This window comes from Periplaneta americana, chromosome 17 (assembly GCF_040183065.1).
Source record: "Periplaneta americana isolate PAMFEO1 chromosome 17, P.americana_PAMFEO1_priV1, whole genome shotgun sequence".
NCBI lineage: Eukaryota > Metazoa > Arthropoda > Insecta > Blattodea > Blattidae > Periplaneta > Periplaneta americana.
In genome coordinates, this window is record NC_091133.1 from 101,971,552 (window position 1) to 101,991,049 (window position 19,498).

Sequence of the window (19,498 nt, forward strand, 5' to 3'; positions counted from 1 at the left end):
AGCAAGAGTTGCCGTACCTACTGCCAGATTTACATGATGAACAGCTGGCAAGTCCACTCTATCTCTATTCGCACTGTAAAATAAAGTAAAAGTAGAGGGAAAAAGAGAAAAGTAAAGGATAATATGTAAGGAAGGGAGTGCTGTGGAGTAGTGGGAGAAAGAAAAGCGGAGGCAGCCAGGATGGCAGTCCCCGATTAAATTCATATTTTGAAACATTGCCAACATGCGTGACGTCATATATCGCGTCATTGATTTCCTATTGGTCTGGAAAACCAGCGACTGATTCTTGGATATTACCTGACTTTCTACTGCAACTCTTTTAGAATTATCTTTTAAGGAAGCTAAGTACCTTCTTTATGCGCTTGTTGAAATATGATGCTAATGTTAAAGTTGAATTGTGTTTGTAACATAGGCAACTGTTCATCCTGTTGAGCATATGTGGCTGTAATATCTACACTAAATTCGTATTCATATTCACTTCCTAGAAATTGTCACCATACATCACATTAGGAGCCGGAGTCGAAGGAAAATGGGTTGGCGAATGGCGCTGAAGAAATAGGGATAGGATCACTCAAATCCATCCGATAAAACAGTTAATGCCCCTGTCCTTTCCATTAATCACAATTAAACAAAGCACTTAAGTCAATTAATTTAAGAACAATTAATACAACACAAAATATTTATTATATACGTAATATGTAAAATTCTGTCCTTTATTGACGATCGTATTTTAAACAATCCGCCATAACACAGTTGAAAATCGATATGTATCTTTTGTTCGTGCGAAGAGCAAAGAGTATCACATTGACGTATGTTGCATACCGAATAGTATTGTTGTTACATAACTTTTAAATATAAACAGTTATTATATAAATAACCATAACGATTACAAGAATATCTTTTGCTTTTGTTAACTGCCCTTTAACCCTATTTTGTATAGGAAGTTTATTAACATAGCCTATTCTCTTCGGGGAATATATTTTCGATAGATTCTACGTTGGTACATTTAAGTTCTGTTTGTTGGCGCCCCTGATGATCTTGTTTGCTATTTACGATTGGTCAAATTTAAAGTTCGAAAAACAGTGGCAAGATTTGGAAGGTAACGCTTTTGTTTTTGGAGCGAGTACGATAAGGGGAGCTACATACGTTTTAATTTAATCACTTATATCGACATGTCCGCCAAAAACATTTATTACTCGGACAAGTATTATGACAACGAATATGAATATAGGTAATAGTGAATTTTTAAATTTTAACTAGCTTACTGTAGAATGAAAATACCGGTAGAAATGTTACTGACCACAGGGTATTGTAATTTCTAGAAACTAAATTGTGTATGTAATGAATTGTAACCAATGTTTGTTATTTTAGGCATGTTGTTTTACCAAAGGAACTAGCAAAATTAGTTCCGAAAACTCATCTAATGTCGGAAGCCGAGTGGAGAAGTATTGGTGTTCAACAAAGCCAAGGCTGGGAGCATTACATGACGCATCAGCCAGGTAAGATGATGATGTTGCAGATGTATAGGCTACACCAGGAAAGTTCTATAGCCAATCCTAAAATTTAATAACAGTGTTTATTATGGAAGAATGTAGAAATCTAGAAATGTGTCGGAGTTCAGTAACAACACATTAAGACGAGGAAATACTAATTCTACTGTATATTTAGGTCTACTTGTTATGCATAGGCCTACATAGTAGACCAAGTAGAGAATCGGATAATGTGGCGTTTGAGATGCGAGAGATTGGCAAATGTGCTGTAATAAACTCGTCAGATTGATACGTATACTTATATTAATGTACTGGTTAGCCGCGACATAGGCCTAATACCGTCTCAAGATCGCAATATAGGCCTTTAGAGGCCATATCATATCTTTCATACTTTTCCTTGGCGTAGAGAAGTAGAGTGTAATAATTTTTCTTTTAAGTGGTATCGCATTTAGCGTGAGAAAGAAGAGGCCAGCATTTAACTTATATGTAGACTATAAATTCTTTAAAATGTTCTGAACAAAATTTTAAGATTGTCATCATAGTTGATTGAATTTTGTCGCATAAAGGTCGTCCAAAACATTACTTCAGAATGAGGTAAACTAGTCTAGTGTAATCAGCGATGCATTGTATTGGGCACCAGTACTTTAATGTTGCAAGGTCTGTTAGATTGAAAGGTTTTGATATAAAACATCGCATTTAATTCATTACCAAAAAACGTAGTATTTGATATAAGCTTACTGCTTTCGAGTTTGTTATAGAAACTTTGAGTTACTGTAGAAAAGAGAATTAAGCTTATAAGAACTCGTGCTCTAGGCTATATAGGACTTAGGTAGAATAAAATGCATCAGTGTTGAGCAATTGCTTGTATAGGCTCTACATCTTAAGTCTGACTAGTAAAATTTTACTAAGTCAGGAATATACAGTGAATATCTTTTAACTGTCCTGAAGAATTTGAATTTTCCAGTCGTGGCCACAGAGCGACTCTCCCACTATGCATGCACCCGCTGTTCACCTGGCAGGCAAGCAATGTACAGGTTATTTGTACTTATCCAACTCATATTTTATGCTCAAAATGTCTCCTGTTGACTGCTACACATTGCTGACACCTTCTTATAAAATTATTAACTTTCACAAGTTCAGCAGCACTGATTAACTCCATTTCAGCTCTTATGTAGTCTTTTACGATCATTTATTGAACCTGTTTCTTTGAATTTTTTAGCTAGGTTTTTTTAATTGTTTTTACACAAGGTACGGGTCTGTTTGGAAATTTCTGTCGGAATTTGCGTCGTGTTTTCGCATAAGATTTTCTGTATTTTCTGTGAGTATTATAAATACAGTAAAACCCCGATAAGACACTGTTCAAGGGACCGGGTGTAAACCGCGTATTAGGTGGTTATACTAATTTTGACGTATATACAGTATCTATTAGCATTTTTCTTTATTGAAATACATTATTCATGAAAGGTAATATAGTATTACTCCATTATGTAATTACTGTACTGTACGTCAAAGACATTTACAATATGTACTATACTGAATTCTTTCGGAAAAAAATTCATTTATAGTTGTTTGCCGTGTGCGTGTTCTCCAATTCTTCGTGTTTACCACACTTCAGTTTCCTGCGATTATATCCTCCCGATGATGTCGCAACTAGTGATTGAGTCGCGATTTTTTATTATCATTCTTAATATCGATGATGGGATTCCTAATGTATCAGAGAGTTGTTTCTGAGTAAGAGTATTGTTCTCATCGTACTTTCGTAAGATTTCCAATTTTTTCGACACAAAGCGCTTTTTGTTTAACACTCATTGTCATTGTAATCACATTCACAGACACTTCAATACTCTAAAGGACAACAAACTGCCCAGCAAACCTTTCCAGAATTTTATTACGGCCGAGTGAGGAATGCTGTTTGAGAGAAAGGGTTAGCAAGAGGGTGAGGTATTGTAACTGTATGTAGGCTTTAAGCGCGCAGGTAAAGAGTCGAATAAGAGAGTATAACAAGAGGGTGGGGTATACTAAGGTATGAAGTATGAAGATTTAAATGTGCAGGTAAAGGGTCGAATACCAATACTTTTCAGGTTAATGGCATCAGTGAGTTCAGTGACCAAGATGTTTCATTGCTGTTACAGTACATTGCTGAAAATGACATCGAAAATATTTCACAAAAACAGCGTATTATGTGGGACTTGAGCGCAACAAACGGGGTGTTTTATAAAGGCGTTATATATGAAAAGTGCAGGGACCGAACAAAAAAAGCGTATTACACGGGATAGCGTAATAAGCGGGCGCGTCTTATCGAGGTTTTACTGTATACACATGCTCACATAATGAAAATGGCATTGGCACTAAACACTTCACACAAATAATTAAGCACAGCTCAGAAACTAAAGAGCATACATCTACCCTCATACGCCAGCCAGTCTAGCACTGAGACCACCAACAGGCAACTGCGTCATCAGCGTGTTGGTCACAAGGTCACCTGGGAGCGGGAAGCGGCAACTCTCCGCGACAGTTAAAAGATATTCCCTGTATATAATGGAGGATGAAAGGAACTGGCTTCCCTGTCTCACTATATCTAACTTAGTTGCCTCATGCGTGTCTTATTGGCATCACTTCTGAGATTCCAACCTGTTTTCAGACACTAAACTACGACTATAATGTTGAACAGTAAGCATGCTTCCATGCTTAGCTTTCACTTTTCCAAATTGTTTTATGTTGGGGAAGCAATCACTTTTCAGTGTCAGTAATTTGTAGATATCCAAATATCATTGGTTTGCAGTTCTTTAAATTTGTCATTGAAGACTTCTACAGTTTTCATGGTTTGTGCGACTGTTTTGAATGGATGGTTCTGCTTCTTAGTATATTTTTCGATGTCCAATTGGCGAGTGGGCATCAATTTTAACTTCAGTGTTGTGAATATGTAATTAATAAAAGTAGCCGATTTTGGGATTTTCAAATAGTGAGTTTTGGTAAGATCGAGGATCATTGACAGGTTAAATTTGGTTTGTTCAGATTTGGTATGCCATTCATTTATTTTGGAAGAAATGTAGATAACATTATAGGCTTACAGAAAGCGAGAGTTCGAGGAGTCAGTGACATTAAGTTTGGTTTGTTCATAGTATGCTTTGCATATATGCTTTTTGATAGAAAAGTACATAGATGTAGGCCTAAGTGTAATAAATTGTGCTATGTTTGTGAAAAATAAGTTTGTACTTTTTTTTTTTCTTAGAAATGATCCATTTTTAGCCATTTTTTTAAATTTGGAGTTTGTAATATTTCATAGATTCTATGAGATTCCTCACTAATATTAACAGCATCAAAATGACAATAGAAGAAAAAGCACTGATTCAATATGAAAAACTTATCAGATTACCAGGAAACAATTGGCATTCATACAGTCCTCTCTCTAGATTGAAAACTCAAAAAAGTTTCATATCCATTGTTCAAGAATTAAAACAAAATCAATATCCCGAATTTAAAATAAAACTTACAAATTAAACCAAACCCTTTAACTCTATTAAATATAGAATATAATCTAAATTTAACAGAAGAAATACTGAAATCAGAAGTAAACACTGAAATACTGAAACAATTGTCTTTAGAGACAATTAATATTAGGTACCCTCCGACAAAACTGGCTTCATTTATACACCGACGGATCCTTGAACTCCAGAGAACAAGGTGCCGGTGCAGGCGTTACATGCTGTCTCTTCTCACTTTATAGATCTCTTGGATATGAAACAACAAGTTTTGAAGGAGAAATCGTTGCAATAAGTGAAAGTCTCAGGAATCTTCTATTTCACATCAATAAATTTAAGAATGCAATTATATTGTCAGACTCCAAAGCAGCTATTCTATCAATAGTCTCTAAACACACACCTTCATCTCAAACAGCAGAAATAACTAAAATGCTCTCTCAATTAATATCACTCAATAAAAGAATTGTATTCCAATGGATACCATCCCATTGTGGAATCCTGGGAAACGAGAATGCGGATGCTTTAGCAAAGAAGGGCAGCACTGCTACTTACAGACCTGTTACTAAATCTACGTATTACTCTGTGAAAAGATTTATTAAATCTACATAGACTTCAACAAACAAAATTTGATAACACAATCCCATGGGAAAAAATGGAACTCTCTGCATCAAAATCCACAGTTAATTCCCGATTTACCACGAAAATCGTCTGTAGCTGGATTTAGATTGACAACAGGCCATGATTCTTTGGCCAAACACCTGGATAGAACTGGAATATATCACGTCCCCTAACTGTCCATTGTGCAACTCAAACCAAGAAATGGATTCGGAACACCTCAAAATCTGTGCTTCAGTGGCTGGCCATGATAATATCTTTGAAAAATATTGGAGTGCAAGAGGTCAAATGACTTTGTTGTCAAACACCTGGCATTAGACAACAACAACAAATTTAAACTGTGTTTTCCACCATTTTTCAGTAATTTTCATTTCCGAAAAACCATGAAATATGACCTTTTTTTTTTTAAATAAAAAAAAACAAACAAAAAAGAGATTGTCATGGCATGCTACAGTTTTGCCATTTCTAGATATATTTATTGGAGCAATAGGCCATTAAACTTGAACTATGCAGTTATATTTAATGCCACATGATCTTGTATCTTGTTTATGTTTATGTTAAGATCAGTCCATTTCATTGTAATTTAATGCAGATGTTATCACCATTAAAAGGATGTAGGCCGATGTCTTGGCCGTTGATGTAATTTTGAGGTAACAAGTATGATTTGTGGTCTGGGTGTACGTCGAATCCTGCTATTGCTGATTATATGGTTGCCCCCCCCCCCCCCCCGAGGTTTTCCTTCAACTGTAAAACAAGTGTCAGACAATCCCATGGCGAAACCTCGGACTCATCTTGCTAAATATGATTTCGTTATCACCAATTCCATCTAGCTGGATAATTGTGTAGTTGTTTTAAAGTCTTTAGTAAACAATTCGATAAAATCTTTGTCGCTTTGAAGTTGTGCACCCTTGATTTGAATAAGTATGGTCTAGTCATATTGTGTTATTTTAGTAAAATGGCTGAAACTGTCAGACTGGATTATTGTTGAGTTTCTTCATTTGTTGGTTCTGAAATTAAACTGATAAGACTTCAGTAGATTGAACACATGATGAGAGTACTGTTAATTAAGTAAAATGAAGTGTCGTGGAAATAGTCTACAAAGAAAGGATAGTAAGTTAGACAAGACTGTAATTGATACAGTGACTGGAAGTTTACATTTTAATATTATACATGAATGAATGATCGTATTTATTTATATTTTTTTAATCAATTTAACATCTATTTGTCCAATTTTAATGTAGCCTATGTTTTTCTCCTGATTATGAAGGTAAAATGTGCAAACTTCGGCAAATATTGGTCAAAGCATGTAGTTTTGTATAGAGAATATACATACATACCCACATTTACTTTTATATACAGTAAAACCTCGTTAATGCGATCTTTCTTATAACACTGTCCTGTTCATTACCCTCCTTTTGTATGGTCCTGGACATATATACAGGGTGATTCACGAGGATTTACCATCCATTACAGAGCTTATTTCCGAAGATATTCTGAGCAAAAAATGTCATATAAACATTTGTCCTAATCTCAATATATTCAGAGTTACACTAATTTGAAATTGTTTGTAAAATATCATTAGTCTTGAGTGTTAAGGGTAAAAGAATATTACAGATAAAGAATGAACTGTTCAGGAGTATCATTTCTTTAATTAGCTAATATTCTGAAGCTAAAAATGTGTTATGAATTCCATAGTTCCTTCGTACAGATCTTCTTCTTCTTTTTCTTCCGATTTTAACTAAATTACATTTTTTACGCATTTATCACAACAATTACAAATCACGTCAATCTTGTAAATTCTTCAAGACTGTACATTAGGATGCATAATTAAACTGTAAAGAATCGAGTTCCTAAAGTCGTTTGATTTGGTCATTCCATGTCAAAGGACCCTTTATGCAAAAAATTAAAATATTTCAAAGTAATTGTAATATCCATATTTCTAGAATAGATGAACCTTTATACCAGATAAATTTAATTTTATGAAAATATTAAATTATTTAATGTCTATGCATATTTGACTTTAGCATTAATAGTATTGCTGACAATAGGGAAAACACGCCTCATATGTTGCCTGCTCTGATCATCTTTGCTTGTCTTCTGATTTGTTTTTGCGTGAGAAACTTGCTGTATAGATGTTCTACAATCTACTCTGAAATTTTGGAGCAAGGTGAGTTTTTCAAGTGCATAGGACTAAATTGACTATGCTTCTGTCTGTGCTTGCTTTTACATGAATGTTTGTAACAGTGTTTTGAAGTTTGTAGGCTATGTGTTTATTTTTTTTTTAATTAATTTGAACAGCAGTGGTATTTTTTTGTAAATAAAAAATATCTATATCACATTGCTGTTAATAAAAGTATGTAATCTTAACATGCCTCCAAGTGTCACACCCGCAACATTTTCAAATTAGAATTTATATGGAATGTTAATGTTCCTCAGCAACTTCTATTATATCATCTTAAAAGTATACATTTTATTTATATCATATTCATAATCCAAGAGAACAGGATTGTAATACAATCTTCACTTGCGTGAGTAGGAGATGTATCATTTCGTCACACATGCAACAAAAATTGACATTTTATTTTTGTTAATGTATTCTTCTTAAACTCAAAATTTCATAACTGAATTAAGTAGTTGATGATTCATATAATATATGGAAATAAAAATGTTAGCTCTTAAAACATTTAATCTACAGCATCTATTGTAAATGAATTTGCTGTCAAAATGTCACAAACGCAACTGTGGAATGACCCATTTGTAACAATTTTTCTGATAAGTGCGTAAGAATGATGTCATTTTTAGTTAAAAATTGAAAAACAAAATCTGTACAAAGCAACTGACAATACATTTTTAGCTTCAGAACATTAGCCAATTAAAGAAATGATACTTCTAAATAGTTCATTCTCAATTTATAATATTCTTTTACCCTTAAAACTAAAGAAAAAAGGTATTTTACAAACAACTTCAAATTATTGTAACTTTGAAAATATTGAGATTAGGATAAATGTTTTTATATGACATTTTTTGCTCAGAATGTCTTTGGAAATAAGCTCTGTAAGTGACGGTAAATCCTCGTGAATATATAATCCTGCATAATTTTATCCTCTTGCAATGCTTCCAAATTCCTCTTGTACTGTAGGAAGCTCACGAAATCAGCCCTGGTAGGAATGTGGAGTATTGTCAATCCTATATGCAGACAACAGCCAGCATAACGCTACTCTTTCTTGCTCGCAGAAAATGACATACTGACACACTACTAACTACATTACAATGTGAAAACATTCAATCAACTTTTAAAATATAAACTAACAGTTTCAACTTTCACAACACATCCGCACAGAGCTAGTCTCAAACTGTCTGATATTTTCAGCCACAGTATAATTAAACATCATGTGCTGACAGTGATGTCATCTGTTTAGTGTCATATCTTATCTCTGGTCAGTTCTAGGTAGAGTGGTGCTCCATTCATCAATACTTCCCCGCACCACACCTAATTAAAATATATCTAGCAGAGACTTTCTCGTAAGCTCTCCACAGTGTTTTTTTTTCGGATCGGAAATGAGTAAAAGATTCTGTACAAAAAGTGGAAACCTATGTTTTAAAAGCACAGTGAAGAAATATTTTGCTTTGACTTTACTGCGGGTCATTGCACTGTGATTGTGAGAAAGAAATTTCACTGTCTACCTGAAAAACCCCTCTGGTTAGCACTGTCAGAAGTTGTATTTATCGGTACTTTTCTTTGAATGAAAGGATTTTAACATCAAAATCTCCCTGTCAATGTACTCTTGTTTCTGTAAAATGGAGTAACCTTTGAATTCTATGGAGTGTGAAGTAAGTTTGATAGTGTAGAATGGCAAAGTGGAAATCTCTGTAAATGAAAAATGACTTTAGTGTTGCACCTAGTGGTGTAACAAGTTAAGTTATCTGTAGTTTCTTGAACCACATAGAAAATGTTATTATTCATAATAGCAATACAAACACATTGCAAACAGCAATCAATTTTTTTTGTGTGAAATGAGCTGTTATTTGCATTTTGCACTGCAACGAGTGCACAATAATGTTGCCTGTGAAGTGGTGTCTATTGTTTTATCCGTTTCCTAAATCATTTCCTGTCTATACTGGTGCCCCGCTTATGCTGCTTTAAGGTCATAGTTCCTTGACGAGCACAACAAATACATGTCCTGTCAAAACAGACTGATTAGAGTACAGGACAGATGTGACAGCTCAATTCTGTCAGTGATGCGAAGATATATAATCCAGCTATGTCTAGCTAAAAGGTCACTGGGCACCTTGTATGCAAAAGTTATGAGAAGTAGAATCATATCAATTTAAATGTTTCCATTTTTACTTTTGTCTGTATTTTTTCACAGAATACATTTCAAACTCCGAAATAATGACAGACTTATAATTTTGATTTTATTATTACAGAACCACACATCTTGCTGTTCAAGAGAAAGATAACATCACCACCACCAAAAGATGCCTACTGATGCTTATATACTGGTTGTACCGTGTTTGTAAATATGTTTATAGTGAAGGATGGGGATTAGATTAGTTATGTGTATTCTTTTAAATTCAGTTGCCATAATGCAGGAAAGTAGGAAGCTCAATATTTTGTTAGTAGCAGAATCAATTCTGGAGGTAGAAGTAAGGAATTATAAATATGTGTATACGTGATATTATTTTTATGATATTGTGGAGGAAGGATGATCATAATTTCGTGTCTTCGACTTTTTCTGTGCTCTTTATGAAACGTCTTAATGGGAAGATATTTTTGTTACTTTTGCTCAAGCAACAAATACGATACAATCAAAAATATTCTTCTGCTCTTCTTCCTCTCTGAGGTATGCCTTTAATATACCGTGTGCCTTTTTGGATAAATGTTACAACTCAAATGATTGTTGCATTTATTTTCTAGTACTGTTACCCTGTTGAAGTTACATTAAAAACAACTGTTTCCCAGGCATTTTCTTGAATTCTGTGATTAATATTGAACATTGTGTTGGGGGAATTCAACAATTTCAAATTTCTTACAGAATTATTTGTACATGCCTAATGTTACATGTGAATATCATCACAATTTTTGTGTGCGTTTTCTGATTAAAAGTTTTTAATGTGTTAATATGCTAGCAAATTTTTAATCTTCATGGATGAAAGTCGAAGATTGAATAAATTCAGTATTATGGAATAGAATGTGCATTTTTCTTGAAATCCCCATTTTTCGTTACATGTACATTTCACTTCATGCTTTACAATATATTTCTGCTTATGAGTCTGGTTACTATACTGACCCGAAAATCGGAAACTTCATGCAAATTAATGTCAGATGATCTGAAAGCTTGAAAACCAGGATTATGAATCTATTGTTTTATATATGAGAAGTAATAAACGTTAATAATGAAGCATTTAGACAAATGATGTATCAATTTACTATAATGTGATATACCTTAGTTTACCAATTTCAAAATTGCTCATAGTATCCTGAGTTATTGATGTCATGATGGACTTCCGTGTGTTAACCGTGTCACAAATAGTAGCACAGATATCATATCAGATTATAATATGGATTATTTATTATAAGTTATGTTGGATTTCAGTAGTGCACAGAAAATTACACTGTAAAGAAGAAAGCAAATAGCCTCCAATCACAGTTGTTCAGTAAAAGTAGTTGATTTCAGAAATTCAGAAAATAAAATATGTAAAATAATTTCGTAGCATAAATGTTCACTAACAGTATAAGTTGGAATTGTAATGGGAATGTGTAGTGAAGGTGAAATGAATATAACTTCTAGTGGAGCATAGACTGAGAATATTGCTGTAGGTAATTTTTTACTATGAATCTTGTTATTGGAGACCACATTGAAGTGTTGTATAATGTTAGACAATTATGTAAGGAATTGTATTTAAAGTTAGTGAAATATTAATATATTTTTTATGGAAAAAATGTCATAAATTCTAAGTAGTAGGTTTCACTATAGCAACACAGTGTTGGTATTTATAATCTTTATTAGAAAATGAAATGTCCATTTGTTCATTTTGTAAAACAGTTTTAGTATAAAAAATATAAAAGTATAAAAAAAAAACTTGTTAATTATTTTGGTATTTAACCCTTTGTCTGGTATTTGAAATCTTCTCAAATGTCTTTCGAAGTTCAATTTGAACGAAATGCACAAAATATGGGACTTTGAAGTTTTCATGTAGCTGCCATCCTGAACTTGCCAGCTGTTACAATAAATTGTCTACTATGGAAAAGACTTTCCATATGGTTGTAATGCATAAGGATTCACCATTATTAATAATTATATGTCTTAAAAATAAGTACAGCATCAGTTTACACAGATTGTGATTTTAAATTTACATTCTGTTGTGGAATGTAGAAAAGGGGATAGGATTTATGTATGGTAACATTGGTTCTTCATACAGGTTGCATTAAAGGGTTTAAAGCAGTTTTATGTATATTCAAAATGGAGATACGAGGTTTAGTGCAAAATAAGATGCACATTGTGTAGAGTATGCAGGCCATGTGTTAACATCTTTACTGTCCATTTTTAAGTTATTTTTAGGTAATTCCTTTGCTACATTGTTATGATCTACTTTAAGGTCTATCATTTTAATGGAAAATGTACGTTTTTACAATGAAAATACAAATGTATACAATAAGACTCCTAACTTACATATTATATACATCTTTTAAAGGGGTAGGAAGTGGGATATTAATGTTGCATTTGGCACTTAACGTTGTTTTGTCTTATTGCTTTATGTAACTTCTTATGATAGTTCATAATTAGCTTGGAAATTCATAACAAAACTTAGATCTTCTATATCAAGCATTGCAATCCCTTGTAGAAAGAAACTGTTGTTTTTCTGTTCATTCAGGAAAGAGAGATGTTCTTTATGATCCATGAGGATGGGGAGGTCGGCTGTGGTCAATATGTACTTCTGACCGTAGTCGTGGAGGTAGTTCACGATAGATTGCCTCTGGTACATGATCTGAAAGTAAGAGATATTACAGGTAGAATTTGACAAGTCTTTGGCTTACAGGTAATTTTCGGAATTCAAGATGAGTAGGGAGATAAGCACATTGATGGCTAAGTGATGATACCTCGTATCTAAATTTGCAGGTGAATAAAAAAAAAGTTTTGAAAATTAATTTTTCTCAAAATTGACATATTTTTTATATATGTTTCTGCTTTCCAAGATTTTCTACGCGACAAATTATTAGTTAACTTTCCAATTTTATGAATATAACAATAATAATAATGTAGTTAAACAAAATGACAATTTTTATAGATACAAGGTATCGCTTATTACCATTTAATACGAGAAAAATTCGTTCTGGCACCCGGAATCGAACCCAGGGCCTCTCAGCTCTGTGAGCTGAGTGCTCTTTCCAACTGAGCTATGCCGGGACACGATCCACGGCGCCGGCCGAACCCCCTCGTAATGTTTTTATGGCCTTACTACCTGCATTTGAGACGATACACGTCATGTATATGCAGGAGCACACATATATATATATATATATATATATATATATATATGCGCCTTTGTGGCCATATTCAACAACAGTTTGTAACAACTGTTAACAGTTAATACATCAATATTCATTAAGTATGAGGTGTCGCCCACCTCATTGAATATTACAAGTCTACTATGAAGTAGCCAATGTGTATTATTACCATTTAATACGAGAAAAATTCGTACCAGCACGGGGAATCGAACCCAGGACCTCTCAGCTCTGTGCGCTGAGTGCTCTTTCCAACTGAGCTATGCTGAGACACGATCAACAGCACCGGCCGAACACCCCTCGTAATGTTTTTTCTCATATTAAATGGTAATAATTCACATTGGCTACTTCATAGTAGACGTGTAATATTCAGTGAGGTGGGCGAGACCTCATACTTAATGAATATTGATGTATTAATTGTTAACAGTTGTTACAAACTTGTTGAATATGGCCACAAAGTCATATATATCTATATATATATATATATATATATGCTCCTGCATATACATGACATGTATCTTCTCAAATGCAGGCAGTAAGGCCATAAAAACATTACGAGGGGGGTTCGGCTGGTGCCGTGGATCGTGTCCCGGCATAGTTCAGTTGGAAAGAGCGCTCAGCGCACAGAGCTGAGAGGTCCTGGGTTCGATTCCCGGTGCTGGTACGAATTTTTCTCGTATTAAATGGTAATAATACAGATTGGCTACTTCATAGTAGACGTGTAATATTCAATGAGGTGGGCAAGACCTCATACTTAATGAATATTGATGTATCACTTAGTCATTGATATCTAGGAGGTACAATTTATTTCATTATGTAATAAGTAGAACTTGGATGTGAGGCATTTATAATACTTAAAATAGGCTGACAAGAAAGGAAATTAAAAATATAAAAACGGCACTTGAATTTAAAAAAGGAGGGGGCACAGTAGGCAGGCAGAAATGTAATTGAGAACATGAAAAAGCACGGTAAGTTTATAGAAAAAGACATAATATATTTTATCAGCTAATTTATATAATATTCATGCAACACACTTTGTCATTGGTTGCACATTACCACAAGGGACATTTTCTATTGGATAGAACAGTTTTCATACAGAAAAATATCGTTCTACATAAACTGATGTAACTGTAGAATGTTTGAAGCAAGCCATTGTAGACTGATTTCTGTCTACCACAACTGTAGTATTATTTTCATTATTTGGGAGATCCTGATTGAAAATCGGGTGTGAATTCAAGTGGAATTTATGGTGGACAAAGTGAGTGTTGCAGGCACTGCCTGTTCCTGCTTCAAAGGATTGTTGCAACCATCTCTATTTTGGATGTCCCAGACTTCTCTGGCTGGCTCTTCGCTATATAAATGGTAATATTACTGTTAGGCTGTTTCTTTAAATGTTTCTTCTGTTTATTTTGTATTCTATTATTTTAAAACAATGAAGTAATATATAACTTCATGTTGCTTCTAGAGAAAAGCATTTGGAGTCTCTGGATATTAGGCAGAAGCAAGCTCAAATATGGTTTTATTATAATGACATAATATTTTATTGTAAGTACATATATGAAGCCAGAGTCTGCATATTTAATGGCGATTTTAATTCTATCTCAGAGTACTTACCATTACATCTGTACACGAGATCTGACCAAATAATCATCTCCTGTGAGAAACAGAACACCCCAAGACGTCCTCCCTTCAGTGTGGAATCGTAAATATTCCCTGAGTCAGCCACCATACTTTCACCTTCAAATATCCTGAGTCGGATCAACCCAATCTTAGGTCGATGCAGCAGCAACCATCTGTATGCTACCTTCTCCTTCCATCCAACATTTCGTGGATCTTTCCATAATAGCTTCACCTGTACAAACATTCAAATGTAGTTTTTTTATTTTAATTTAGGAGTTTTTTATGTTCACTGTAAACTTCTACACATCAGTCAGCAAGAAATCTATATTTTTACGTAAACAGAAATAACAAAATCCCTGACCTTTTTGTTAAACAGGAAATATAATATGGTATATTTCTTATAACTACAGTGGTTTATAGTGGAGCTTCAATTATTTGTCATTGTTAGTTTGTTCTATAAATTTTGTGATGATTATCAAAACAAATCGTTTAAAGCCATGTAATAGCGACAATTTATTCTGAAATGTATGTATGTATCCAATGCCTACCCACTTCACTTTTATGTGATTCGGGTTCCATATATTGCAGATAGATGGCAGGACTGTGACCATTTTTCTAATTTGTTCTGTAATAAAACTGTATTATATGAGCCTCTTTTTTTGAGTTGTAACTTTCAACAAAATTATGCATTACAAAAAATGTATCTATGTGGAATGTCCACATAGTGCACATGATCAATCACATCCAATGTAATGCTTCAATGAGATGGTTCCGACGTCTGACTCCACATTCTTCTTTTAACATCATGTCATATACACCTCATCGATACGAGTGACTGATTAACAAACATACAGAATGCCAATACTTGCATTCTTTTAAAGACCTCTCTTCTGAACATGGCATCACTCATGGGTTTAAGTTTAAATTTTAAACTTTTGATTATCAATCTGTGCATTTTACGATTGAATCTGGTTATATAACATCAATAGTTTCAAATAGTGTGGTCATCTTTAAAATACTATTAGTTTATAAGCTTTACAAATGTTTTATTACATGTTAAAATGATTTTGAACCACATCTTATATAATTTTACATTGTTTTTATACATATTTTTAACTTAGTTTATAATAAGCACACATGTCTGTTCTTGTATTTCACCTATGCTCAATTTGTTAATTTATGTCTCATCTACCTGAAGATGATTAAAAAAAATCGAAAATATTAGTGGACATTATAACCTTGTAATGTGAAATAACAGAAAATTATTTCTGTATTAATTGATGAGTTGTAGACTGAAACTATAAAATAATATTACTATACAAACTCCAACTTATCTGAAATTTTAACCTCAATATGACTTTCAAACTTAGAAATGAAGTTCCTATGATTATTGTTGGGACACTAAACAAAAAAAAAATAATGCAGTCTATATGTTTAAATGATAACAATATTGAGAAAGGAAGTTAGAATTTATAAAACAGTTATATTACCAGTTGTTCTATATGGTTGTGAAACCTGGACTCTCACTTTGAGGTAGAAACAGAAGCTAAGAGTGTTCAAGAACGAGAATAAGGTGCTTAGGAAAATATTTGGGGCTAAGAGGGATGAAGTTATAGGAGAATGGAGAAAGTTACACAACGTAGAACTGCCTGCAATGTATTGTTCACCTGACATAATTAGGAACATTAAATCCGGACGTTTGAGATGGGCTGGGCATGTAGCACATATGGGCGAGTCCAGAAATACATACAGTTTGTTAGTTGGGAGACCGAGACATAGATGGGAGGATAATATTAAAATGGATTTGAGAGAGGTGAGATATGATGGTAGGGACTGGATTAATCTTGCTCAGGATAGGGGCCGATGGTGGGCTTATGTGAGGGCAGCAATGAACCTCCAGGTTCCCTAAAAGCTTTTTGTAAGTAAGTAATATTGAGAAAGGACACCCTTTGACAAAATCATAAGAGAATGGAACATAGAATTACCAACAAGGTTTGAAGTACAAAATAAGTAAAAAGAAATGTGGATTGTCCAGATTGAGAGATTTTTCAACCTGAGTAGAACAGATGTTATAGATGTAATCCTTGATTGCGATGATATTATTGGTACATGTAGTTTGATATTATATGACTGAAGGAACTAACTTAAATATTTGTAATCTTACATGTAAATACAGATAATTGAATGTTTTAGGTGTATTGTAATTATAACTTACAAAGGAACTTCTGGATTTATTTTCCCTTTTAAATGTTAAGTATGTTTATTGACCTTAACAATCAGTTTGTGTTAGGTAGGTTTAAAATAGCAAATCTAGGATCTAATGGCAGGATACTTGATTATTAAGGACTGAGAAGAAAATACTCCAATTTTTTAGCATTTTAACTGAGTCTATCAACCAAGTTTTATGTGAGTAACATTTACTGGTGTAGCAGACATACTGGAAAGATAACATTTAAAACCTGGATGGTAGAAACTGGTCACACTTGCCTGGTTTTCTGTGTCGCCAGTATGCCACAGGGAATTCCTCAACATCTGGCCTGGCCCAGTGTCAGAGCGAACCAATTTAAGTTGAATGCCAGGTTCTGCCACAGCTCGGAATGGAGTCGCTTGCCAGTATGTCTGGGTGTTCTTCTTCCACATGACTGTGTAGAATTTGTGATTGTCCTGGTAACTGAATAATAGAAACTATGTTTTAAAAAATGTACTAACCTAAGTGAGCAATCTATTCCTAATACAGTTGATAGCTTCTCACCAGAGGCCCAGTAATCAATTCCAGGTATATACCATATACCATGGCAACAAAGCAGTTGTGGGTTAAATGTGCTTATATTAGTTATTTTTATAACTAGGAAGTGAATTGAAATAAACATTGACCTTCAAGGGTTGTGATTGATTGCTTGCTTTGTACCACATTTCCCCTTCTGCAAAAATAGTTCCCTTAAATACAAGTTATAATAAAAAAAAATAGCCATACAATATAAAATTTTTTATATGTAGACTATTATAGCTCATAAAGTACAGGGAAATGAAAACAATTTTCATAATCTTGACATTACGAACTGACTGATACTGAATTTCTGCTGCTTTATGCCTAGTTTAAAGGATTAAAAAAAAATGCAGAGTTTGTATTTTTATGGTCAATGTCAATGGGAAAAATGGTAGAAGAAACATTTAAAAGGTACGCGAAAATGCGTTCTTGCTAGAGAGTTTGGGGCTGAGAAGAACTGAATATGTGAGCTCTTACTTCGAAGGCTTTAATTTGAAAAAATACCGAAACTTGTGTGGGGAGGGAGATGTAGATCTGTGGCCTATTTCTTTTATGGCTCATCTTGACATTTGTCTTAGCACCTTAGGAAAACCACAGACAAGATGAGTTATTCCAATTTGTATGAACATAGAATTTTATGTGTATGGTTCAGTTGTATAGTTGCTTATTAGAGGACAGTGGTTCGATTCCAAGTAGGATTTTTGAGCTTTCTACACATAACACTTATGGAACAGATTTTCTGCAATTAGATTTATCTTGCCACTCTCTGTTCCATTATTGCCTTAACATTGTCTCTGAATAGACTAGTTAAAAAGAGAATTCTCAATGGACAAAGAAGTGAATACAATTCCTGTTACTTTATAATTTCAGTGAGAGGCAAATAACTGAAATTTAAGGGTTCTGCCATTGGACAAAAATAATTTCAGTGATTTGCAAATTGTAATTTTAGCTTTATTTCACGTCTTAGCTCGTAACTTCCTCTAAAACCAGTTATAATATTATTATAATGGCAGACAGGTCAACTTAGTACTTAATTTTAGCTTGCACATTGTAATGAATGGAGAAATTGTGGATTAATGACACAGCAGCAATCAGAGTTACCTGCCTAACATTTCATAATTGTGCGTGGATTTGAAGCAAAACTTTGCAGTACTCCGTAGGTAGTTCACCTTGCTATTATCTGTAATTTCAATTTAAAATGAAGCACAGCCTGCAAGTCTCTTAGAATAAGAATATCTCACCTGAATATAAACCCAACATAATCGTCATCTATTTCGGTATCAACAAAGAAAGTTCCTTCAAAGTCCACACCACCAAACTCATCATATCCTGCAAAAAATGTAGATATATTGAATATCTCAGAAGAAGAACAACTTCTGGTTGAAAACAAAACATATGAAACTCTTTAAAAAAGTGTAAATTAGTACTCCTCATTTTTTTGAGTTAGAGGATAAGCTTATAACCTTCGTCTTTTAAAAATGTTTATTGATTTTTATAACTATTTAGAATTTGTTGAAATGTTGTTTTAATAAAATTGTGTCCAGTAATTATTATTTAATTGTAAATAATTTATTCTTCAAGTTTGTTGTTTGATACAGTCCACGTCACCGTTTTTGGCGTGTGAAATAAGTAATGGGAACATTAAGTGCTAGTGTACTGTAGTCAGTCTGACAATTGTGTTTGGAAAATGGCTGATGTGACGTGTATAGGAAGTGGTACCATTCTCAGCTGCAATAGCAACATGCTCACAAACTGAGCACTATACTTTAAGGGACATGCCAAAAATGCTGGCACCAGCTGTAACGACCTTATAACATTTTCCATTAATTGTTTAGTCTGACACTCGAATATTCATCTTCTAAGATGACTTCTGCAACGGAAATTCTTATTTCCCAATGATGGTTAGCAGAAATGGCAGATAAATTTTGTCTCTTGCCCTCATATAGGTTTCTTTACTTGCTGTAAATTTACTATGTGGTATACCTGTTATTACTTATTTTTCAAAAGGAGACCATTT

At 33.7% G+C, this 19,498-nt stretch overlaps 2 protein-coding genes across 2 annotated transcripts in view; one reads left to right on the forward strand and one right to left on the reverse strand.

Annotated features, from left to right (window-relative positions):
* Window positions 1-1,064: 1,064 nt before the first annotated feature.
* On the forward strand, window positions 1,065-11,430 carry Cks30A (Cyclin-dependent kinase subunit 30A). Its single transcript, XM_069815974.1, has 3 exons — window positions 1,065-1,231; window positions 1,372-1,499; window positions 10,016-11,430. Exons 1-3 carry the CDS (start codon window positions 1,173-1,175, stop codon window positions 10,075-10,077), a joined length of 249 nt encoding a protein of 82 aa, XP_069672075.1. The 5' UTR covers window positions 1,065-1,172; the 3' UTR covers window positions 10,078-11,430.
* Window positions 11,431-11,575: 145 nt separating this feature from the next.
* Tsp (Thrombospondin) overlaps window positions 11,576-19,498 on the reverse strand; it is a 123,574-nt gene continuing 115,651 nt past the window's right edge. Inside the window, exons 20-23 of the mRNA XM_069815963.1 lie at window positions 18,723-18,810; window positions 17,202-17,385; window positions 14,709-14,946; window positions 11,576-12,577 (exon numbers count right to left, since the gene is read on the reverse strand). Coding sequence (XP_069672064.1) covers window positions 12,480-12,577; window positions 14,709-14,946; window positions 17,202-17,385; window positions 18,723-18,810 — 608 coding nt within the window. The 3' untranslated portion in view covers window positions 11,576-12,479. The remainder of the gene's footprint in view (window positions 12,578-14,708; window positions 14,947-17,201; window positions 17,386-18,722; window positions 18,811-19,498) is intronic.

Bases quoted from the DNA above. Each gene is read 5' to 3' on its own strand.
- Cks30A (XM_069815974.1), top strand. From the start codon at position 1,173: ATGTCCGCCAAAAACATTTATTACTCGGACAAGTATTATGACAACGAA. The intron at 1,232-1,371 runs GTAATAGTGAAT...TTGTTATTTTAG, and splicing joins GACAACGAATATGAATATAG to GCATGTTGTTTTACCAAAGG. The intron at 1,500-10,015 runs GTAAGATGATGA...TTATTATTACAG, and splicing joins TTACATGACGCATCAGCCAG to AACCACACATCTTGCTGTTC.